Source organism: Eschrichtius robustus, chromosome 11 (assembly GCF_028021215.1).
Source record: "Eschrichtius robustus isolate mEscRob2 chromosome 11, mEscRob2.pri, whole genome shotgun sequence".
Taxonomy (NCBI): Eukaryota; Metazoa; Chordata; class Mammalia; order Artiodactyla; family Eschrichtiidae; genus Eschrichtius; species Eschrichtius robustus.
The window spans coordinates 65,028,236-65,038,268 of record NC_090834.1 but is presented as its reverse complement, the minus strand read 5'-3'; the positions used below and the strand labels follow the sequence as shown (position 1 = coordinate 65,038,268).

The window sequence follows — 10,033 nt, the reverse complement described above, 5'->3', positions numbered from 1 at the left end:
TTTTTCCCTTGGCATATGCATTTGGTTATAAATAGGTATGGATTCCATAAGCCCTTATCTGTGATTCAAAAATCCAAGCAGCTTTGGAAACAGCATTTTTTCCTAAGTTTGGGGTCTTAACACATTGGATGAAAAATCTGTTGTGAACTGATTATTTATAGTCTTTATTTATTCTACATTGTATAGTCATACATTTTGCTATAGAGATATTGATGCGTTTGATTATAGAATACTGCTTCAGAACTCTCTGGAGGTGATAGGAAACGTATGGTGTATGCAGCATATTATCTTTCTAAAACCTGAAAAATTCAAGTGCCCCATTTTTTTTTGGATAAAGAAATTTAAACCTGTATTTTTTTTTATCTTAAGGACATATCCCCTTTATCCTCATGAGTGTTTATCAAATGGATTTAACAGTGTATATATTGAATGATTATAGCTTTTTACATTTAGCCTATTGGTGTGGTCAGTTGGCTGACAATAATCACCAAAGGCAAACTGACATCAACCTCTAAATCTAAATGAGGTTTGCAAACATTCCTCATTTAAACAATACTACCACATCAACCAAATCAATGTTAATTCAAACAGCTGCTGGGTTTGATCGTTTTTCAACTAACAGCATAGTATGGCAATAATATTTATGTACATACATATTTTCCTTTGTTCAAAATAGGGTTTATGGGACTTCCCTTGTGGCCCAGCGGTTAGGACTCAGCGCTCCCAATGCAGGGGGCCCAGGTTCAATCCCTGGTCAGGGAACTAGATCCCGCATGCTGCAACTAAAGATCCCACATGTGGCAACGAAGATCCCACGTACCACAACTAAGAGCCGGCGCAGGCAAATAAATAAATAAAAACAACAACAAAAAACAAACAAAACAGGGTTTACTACAGTGTCTATGGCGCAGGATTTCACTCAAAATCAGGTTTTTATTTTAAGAGCATTTGTAGATATTTTATGTTCTGCCCTTCTTCACTGCTACATCATTTTCTTATGGTAACTTCCTCTTGACTATCTCAGTATTTTTTTCTGTTCCTGGAGAACTGAGTTCTGTTCTTATCATGGGGTTAGTGAGGCTTATATGGACAGCACACTAATCCAGACAATGAAAACTGCCCAATCATACTCATTTTGTTCCGATTATTCAAACTTTAGGAACAGCTTCCTCCCAGTTACTGATGAGACTCTCTTAAACTCAGAATCTCAAAGAACCTTCTCTTAATCTCCAGTGTTCCCACTGATAATTCCACTCCAGCTTCAACAGACTCAGATTCAACAAATATTTCTTGAACACTAGTTAACATTTTTTGAGGAAAACTGTGTTCCAGGTGCTGTTCTAAGAAACTTCCATCCATATATTTATTTAATCTTCACAATTCTGTGAGATGGATATTAGAATTATTCCCATTTCATAGAGAAGAAAACAGAGGCACAGAGATGTTAAATAATTTTTCCAAGTCTCATAGTTGAACACAAGCAGTGTGATGGCGGAGCCCACATTATTTTAATTTTTTTTCCTTTTAAAAAATTTTAAAAAATTTTTATGCAATCTTTGGATATGTACTATTCTATTGTATATAAATACCACATCTTCTTTATCCATTAATCTGTTGATGAACACTTAGGTTGCTTCAATATCTTGGCAATTTTAAATAATGCTGCTATGAACATTGGGGTGCATGTATCTTTCAAATTAGTATTTTTGGGGTTTTTTTCGGATATATACCCAGGAATGGAAATACTGGGTCATATGGTAGTTCTATTTTCAGTTTTTTGAGAAACCTCCATACTGCTTTCCTCAGTGGCTACACCAATTTACATTCCCACCAACAGTGTACAAGTGTTCCCATTTCTCCACATCTTTGCCAACATGTGTATTTGCATTCTTTTTGATGATAGCCATTCTGAAAGGTGTGAGATGATATCTCACTGTGGTTTTGGTTTTCATTTCCCTGATGATTAACGATGTTGAGCATCTTTTCATGTGCCTGTTGGCCATCTACATTTTTTTCTTTGGAAAAGTGTCTATTCAGTTCTTCTGCCCATTTTTTAATCAGGTTGTTTAAACATCCTGGAATAGATAGTTCAGAACAAAAACTTTTAGAAGATGTGCAGAAATGGAAGATGACTGGGGACAGTTGTCTCCCAACACAGGAAGCCAAGCCTGTGCTACACACACTTGTGAAGCTATTATAATTTCAGCATTCGTGTAAATGTTGTCTCTATTAATTTTCAGGGTAGTGTTTTTTCATTTTCAATTATATATTTGAGGGTTATTATAGAGCTTTTTCTTTTTAATTGTTTACTTTTGTCAATTAAATATGTACACAATATTTTTAATGTTTTTTTTTATTGGGGTATAGTTGTTTTACAATGTTGTGTTAGTTTCTACTGTACAATGAAGTGGAGTTCCCTGTGCTATACAGCAGATTCTCATTTGTTATCTATTTTATACATATTAGTGTAATATTAGTGCATATATGTCAATCCCAATCTCCCAATTCATCCCACCCCCCAATTTCCCCGACTTGGTGTCCACACGTTTGTTCTCTACATCTGTGTCTCTATTTCTGCCTTGCAAACCAGTTCATCTGTACCATTTTTCTAGATTCCACATATGAGTTAATATATGATATTTTTCTCTTTCTGACTTAACTTCATTCTGTATGACAGTCTTGGTCCATCTGTGTGTCTGCAAATGACCCAAATTCGTTCCTTTTTATGGTTGAGTAATATTCCATTGTATATACGTACCACATCTTCTTTATCCACTCGTCTGTCGATGGACATTTAAGTTGCTTCCATGACCTGGCTACTGTAAATAGTGTTGCAATGAACATTGGGGTGCATGTGTCTTTTTGAATTATGGTTTTCTCAGGGTATATGCCCAGTAGTGGGATTGCTGGGTCATGTGATAATTCTATTTTTAGTTTTTTAAGGAACCTCCATACTGTTCTCCATAGTGGCTGTATCAATTTACATTCGGTGGAGCCCACATTATTAACCTCTACTTACACTGCTTACTAGGGACTGAGATTGTGCCAAACCTTTTCACAAATGTTGTTTTATTTAATCCTCAAAATATCTGTAGTATATGTTATTATCACTTTATGGAAAATCAACTGATATATAACAAAATCCTTGATTAAACAGAATATCAATTACAAACGTGGAACTAAACCCCAGAAACTTTCAATTCAGTGCTCCTTCTATGACATCATGGAATTAAGGGATGTTACCCATATGGGTTCAGGAGATAAAGGAAGAAACTGGGTAGCACTGTTGAGACCCTATCATGTTCCAAGCTCTGTATACATATCACTTCATTTATTCCTCTCAACAACTTTGTGAGGTATATTTTTCCCATTTTACAGGTTAGGAATCTAAGGTTCAAAAAACTTAAGTAAATTGCTTAAGATTACATAACTGAGCCAGAATATAAGCCCAGATTGGCCTGGCCTAAAGTCAAAGGCTTTCTTTTGAGCATGAATGTGGCAGGATGGAAAGAAGGAAGAAGAAGGCAAGGGAAGAAGCTACGAGGTAGTAGGGGTATTGTGACACTCTCTGCTTCATGTAACTTTTCTGATAAACTTCTATTTCCTACTTCCCAAACACACCTTTTCCTGTCTTCTTCCCCAGTCTTTTGTTTTTTCTTCTTGTATCTCTACTGGTCTCTTGGGCTCTGGATTTAGAGTCATTCTAAAACATCAGAAGGAGGAGGGCAAAATGGGGACTACAGGAGGGAGGTGCAACATAAAAGAAACTTTCCTGGTGTGGCAGTGTTCTCTGATCACAGGAGGAAGAGAAGGTGGAGTCTCTGCAGCATCTTTCTTTGTCTTGATGCTTCAACTTTCTTTCATATACACTCTCTAAGTCTTTTCCTCACCAACTGGTCATCTTGGGAGGACCCGGAGTCAAAGACATCTGAATAAAGTAAGTGGATTCTGTTATCTGCTTCATTCCTCTTCAACGGTCAAGTCTCCCACGTTTTCTTTCTGTCCAATACACCCATCTTCCTAGTCCCCTCTACACCTAATAAAACCCAAACCCTTACAGCATTTCTCATGTCTGGTCCATTCTGATACTTAGACCAATATGACTTTCTTTATCTTTTCCACTCATAGCTTGTTTTTGTATCCATTCATACTCTGCCTAGCCTCCCTACAGCTTTTATGATCTCCCATTCCTAATTCTATCCTTTCTGTATTATACTTATCTTCTCTCATTGAATCTCTTGTCAATATAGCACATTTATTTTACCCAAATATCATCCATTTTATCAACAGAAGTTCCAATTTCTTTGCTCTTACTCTAACTTCCTTACATTTTATCTTGTCCCTGTGGGTCTGCTGATTCTTCTATATTCAATGTCTGTTTTCCTTACATATTATTCCAATTCTGTCATATTTTCTGGTAACTCATTTAAGTTCTCTACTCTTGATCATTTCCACCCAACTCCTTTTTACATTTTGCTTTCTTTATATTTGATTCCTATCATTTGCAATTCATCTAGTCTGCCCATATCATTCCTTTCTCAATTTTCCCCTCCATCCATGCATCTATGCAACCATTATAATACCTTTACTATTTAGTTGCTAAAGCAGACCCTAAAATAAGAACTATTGTCAAAAGAAGAGATGGAAATACCAGTAAATAATCTATATCGGTAGAAATATGGGTAGTTTTGGAAGGTGATAACCAAGAAATTGAAATGTGAAAGATAAATAATTCCTAGGTGCAGTTTTGACAGAAAGAAGAGTATGTGCAAATCATAGAGTTAGAGAATATCACACCATGTTTAGAAAAAGGAAAACAGTGGGCAATGACTGGATTACTGTAGGACAGTTAAAAGGAAATACACATTTGACACATTATTGAGGGATTTTGTATGTGTTCCCCAAAATCAAATGCTCTTGGAGTCAAATTTCTACATAAAATTTCACTCTAGAAACAAGTGGAAATTAGATTGATAAAAGTTGAGGTTGGGGGAAAAAGACCAGGCAATAGCCTATTGAAATAAAGTCAAGAAATAACAAGGACATGACTGGTATAAAGTACTAGGGGGAAGGCAGTAGAAATAGGACAGGAGAAAGGGGACAAATTTAGGAGATAATTAAAGAGGAAGTTTAGATAAAACTTGGATTAGTTGTGAGTGGGATGTGGGGTTGGGGTGGGGAGGATAGGTATAGACGATATAGGGAAATTCTGGATCTCCAGTACAGTATATACTGCAGAGAAACTAGTATCATTCATTGTGATAGAGGAAGAACAGGCTTAGACAATTTTTTCTAGACATATTGTATTTGAGGGACCCATGTGACATCAAGGGAATTATATCCACTCTTTGCTATACAATTAAGGATGTATGTGGCCACTTTGGCATATAGTACCTCTTTTATATCTACCTGAGCAGTAGCAGCAGTGATACAGCTAGTAAATGATATATGGGCTTTCACGGGCTCTCGTGGGAACAGTAATGGGAGGAACCCATTACCAAATCAGTGCAAAGGAAAAGAAAGAAAGGACAACTAATGGTTCTATGAGGAGATGCCACACGAGTCAAGATTTGAAGGTCAAGGAGGAGTTAGGTGATACACATGCTGTATGTCAAGAGCTGCAGGTATAAGATATAATGTAGGTTGTGACAAGAGATAAGGTTTTGATGACAGCAGTAGCAGGTCATGAAGTACTTATGCCTTGTTAAATAGCTTGAACATGGTTGTGTAGACAATGTGGTACTATGGAAGTAGGTTTTAAGTAGGGTAGTGAAATGCTCAGATTTGAGCATTAGGGGAGATACTACAGGCAGTGAGACCAATTAGGAGGCTAATTTTTTTTTTCAAGTGTGCAGAACATCAAATGTGAAGGCAGAGGCAGAGAAGATTAACAGATAAGCAGAAAGGTCTGAGGCCAACAGGGTCAAATGCACAGTTAATGGCATATGAGGCAGGTATTGAGGATAAAGGATCAAAGCTAAGGTTATGAATGACAATTGTAGTTTAGAGGTTCCCATACGAAGCTAGTATATGGTGTAAGAATAGGTGTGGCAGATTAAGCTTTCAGGGATGAGAAGACAAAGATATGTCTCTACCACCAGACTATGAGCTCCTTGAAGACTTAGTACATGTGTTATTTACCTTTTTCTGTACCACAACTCTTAGCCTGTGGTCTGGGCCATATTTGATCCAGCAATACTTTTGAAATAAATAAATGGTGGGTGTGGAAAGTAAGGTTGGGAGAGATGGGAAATGTAAGCCAGGGATATGGCATCTTGTAATTGCATTAAAGTACTCTAGTACTGAGAGGAATGCCAAGGTCTCAAGTACTGAGTAATGCTCAAGTTTTGCTCACAGAGCATAAAGAGAAGAGGAACTCAGGTATAAAGTCATCTGTAGTTTTGATGTTTTCAGATTCCATATATAACTGAGACACACAGTATTTGCCTTTCTCTCTCTGGCTTATTTTACTTAACATAATGCCCTCAAGATCCAACCATCTTGTCACAAATGGCAGAATTTCCTTCTTTTTTATGGCTAAATAACAATGCATTGTATATGTATATATTTTCTTTATTCTTTCATTGATTGATGGACACTCAAGTTGTTTCCATGTCTTGGCTACTCGTAGAAACAGAAAGTAGAATGGTGGTTGTCAGAGGCTGAAGGCTGGGGAAAATGGCAGATGTTGGTCAACGGGTACCAACTTTGAGTTGTAAGGTAAGTTCTGGGGATCTAATGTAGAGCATGATGACTATAGTTAATAATACTATATTGCATATCTGAAGGTTGCTGTGAGCGTAGAGCTTTAGTGTTCTCACCGTAACAACAAAATGGTAATTGTGTGAGGTAAAGGATGTGTTAATTAATGTGGTAAAGACTTCACAATATATACTTCTATCAAATCATCACATTGCACTTATCCAATGTTATATATCAATTATATCTCAATAAAGCTGGGAAAAAATCATTAGCAAGTTGAAGCTTGATGTGTGAGCACATTCTGTCCCTGTTAATCTCAAAGGAACAGGCCTAAGACTGAAAAGTAAGGACTCTCCTGAGGGAAAGTAGTCCCCAGTTGTTCATCTGGTTCTCCCCCATTCTTTCTAATCTTTATACTCCCCATCCAATGCTATGATCATACAGGGACACCAGGGTGACAATAACCCTTTCTTCATACCAACTCCCACATGGATATGTCAGATCCACATCTGATCCAGTAGAGGCTTGAAGTTTTGAAAGGGCAAATTATATTTTTGATACCAAGGTAAACAAAGAGAGTACTCTACTAAATGTATGCTTTTGTATTGATCTTGTTACAGTCAAAGTAACTAAACAAGGAGGCTGTTGGACTGAGGTGGTTCTCATGCTTTAGTAGCCTACATGAGCAAACCAAAACTTAAGCCAGAGTCAACTGCAAATGCACTCATATCCAAAACAACAAAATTTAAGAACTAATCACAAACATCCAACTAGGCTTTCCCAAATAAGGCAACCACTCAAGCTATAGCCAATCAAATAATGTCCTTGCATTGCTTCAGCCTCTGCTCTATGAAAGCTCTGCCCCTAGCTTTTGGCAGTGGAGTGCTCCTAACCATTTTCAGTTAGGCACTGCCCGATATGAATCGATGTTACTCAAATAAACTATTGAAAATTTTAATGTCACTTGGTTTAGCTTTTAGGGATACTAAATGAAGGTGTTCTACTCTCATTCCAAGATAGTTAGCACAACCTTCAGAACTGAAGGAATTCTCAGTTCTTCAGAAATCCAGAATCCACTTCCTAATATGATTTCCACGTGGGTCCCACATCCTCCTCTTAAGTACAAGGTTATGTAGGACTTTCATTCTATAGGTGCCATGACCTCCTTGGGTTCTACTTTTTCCCTCTTCCTTGCAGGAGGAAATTGCATCCCTAGCTGAGCCCCAAAGACCCTCCGTTCTGGGTGTAAATACAGGATGTATCTTGCAGTCCCTCCTTCATGTTGCCTGAATATTTTAGAAGCTCTGAGGTTCTGGCTTCCTGCTTCCATCTCTTACTATCTGTGTGAGCTGGAACAAGTCACTTAACCTCTCTATGCGTCAGTTCCCTTAGGTGTTAAGTGGGGTTAATAACAGTACTTACTCATAGGGCTCCTCTGAAGATTAGGTGGATTAATATATACAAATTTTTCAGAAGAGTTCCTATACTAATAACACATAGTAAACACTTAATTGTGTTATATGTTACTGTTATTCCTCCACTGTGTAACTTATTTCCTCAAAACAGAGTCATAATCCAGCTCATAGACAAACTCTCACTTCAGGGCAGCCCAGACTCTTAATATTTTGGTTTTGATCTGTGTTTTTTAGGGACCAACTGGTGCTTATCAATACATACTTCTCCAAGGGCCAGAATACACTCCTGTCTTATCCCAATAGAAAGTAGTTTATTTTTGTCCACTTTTATCTTAGCTCATTCCCAGATTACAGACGAGAACAACGGCCTCAGCTCAGCGATGAATTATATGCACTACACACGTTGCATTCTACTAATACGAATGAGCAACATCGATTCATTCTACTAATTCTTCCAGCGAGAGGAAGGCTGGGTTCTTGCTGCTGCCTCCTGAGGACACTATTCTCTTCTGAAGAGCAGCAGGCATGACTGACACCATGGAGAGGAAGAACCAGAGTGGGAGAGTGAGTGAGTTTGTGTTGCTGGGCTTCCCAGCTCCTGTGCCACTGCGGGCACTGTTATTTGCCCTTTCTCTGCTGGCCTATGTGCTGGTGCTGACTGAGAACATACTCATCATTATGGCAATCAGGAACCACCCCAGCCTCCACAAACCCATGTACTTCTTTCTGGCTAACATGTCCTTCCTGGAGATTTGGTACGTTACTGTCACTGTTCCCAAGATGCTAGCTGGCTTTGTTGGGTCCAAACAGGGCCATGGGCAGCTGATCTCCTTTGAGGGCTGCATGACACAGCTCTACTTTTTCCTGGGCCTGGGATGCACTGAGTGTGTCCTCCTCGCAGTTATGGCTTATGATCGTTATGTGGCCATCTGCCATCCTCTCCACTACCCTGTCATTGTCAGTGGCCGGCTGTGTGTGCAGCTGGTAGCTGGCTCCTGGGCTGGAGGTTTTGGCATCTCCATGGTCAAGGTTTTTCTCATTTCTCACGTCTCTTACTGTGGCCCCAACACCATCAACCACTTTTTCTGTGATGTCTCCCCATTGCTCAACCTTTCATGCACTGACATGTCTACAGCAGAGCTTACAGACTTTGTCCTGGCCATTTTTATACTGCTGGGGCCACTCTCTGTCACCGGGGCCTCCTATATGGCCATCACCAGTGCTGTGATGTGCATTCCCTCAGCTGCTGGGTGCCATAAAGCCTTTTCCACCTGTGCCTCTCATCTCACTGTTGTGGTCATCTTCTATGCAGCCAGTATCTTCATCTATGCCCGCCCAAAGGCAATCTCAGCTTTTGACACCAACAAGCTGGTGTCTGTACTCTACGCTGTCATTGTACCACTGCTCAACCCTATCATTTACTGCTTGCGCAACCAAGAGGTAAAGAGAGCCTTACACCGTACTCTGCGCCTATACCAGGGCCATGATGCTAAGCCTGGGAAAGCTAGCAGAGTTGGGTAGAAGGGATGTGTTAAATCTTAGATAATGCTCTTAAACTTAGGATCTATGTCTTCTATGAAGTCCAGAGGAGCTCTTAGAGCTTAAATTAGGGACTAGAGTTTCAAAGGTACCACCAAAGAACTAGTTCAGAAGGAGGAAGAGAGGTGGATTACAAGCTTGAAATTGGATTTCTTCAAGACAAGGTCTTAACGTACAGGCTAGAAGTTGATCCCATGTTGTCTGCTCTATTGTAATTTACGTAGAGCAGGTTTATGAATCATGCATCCTGGTGGGGTGGAAAGGGATGACTATGAGCACAAGCAAAAGCAAAAAAGCAAAAAAAAAAAAAAAAAAAAAAAAAAATGCAGAACTAGCATCTCTCTAAATGGCTCTTCCTGGGTTTGTTACTGGGTTTT

At 38.9% G+C, this 10,033-nt stretch overlaps 1 protein-coding gene across 1 annotated transcript; it reads left to right on the top strand.

Moving 5' to 3' along the window:
- The first annotated feature begins 8,645 nt into the window (after positions 1–8,645).
- On the top strand, positions 8,646–9,638 carry OR6A2 (olfactory receptor family 6 subfamily A member 2). Its single transcript, XM_068555765.1, has one exon. It carries the CDS (start codon positions 8,655–8,657, stop codon positions 9,636–9,638), a length of 984 nt encoding a protein of 327 aa, XP_068411866.1. The 5' UTR covers positions 8,646–8,654.
- Positions 9,639–10,033: the final 395 nt, after the last annotated feature.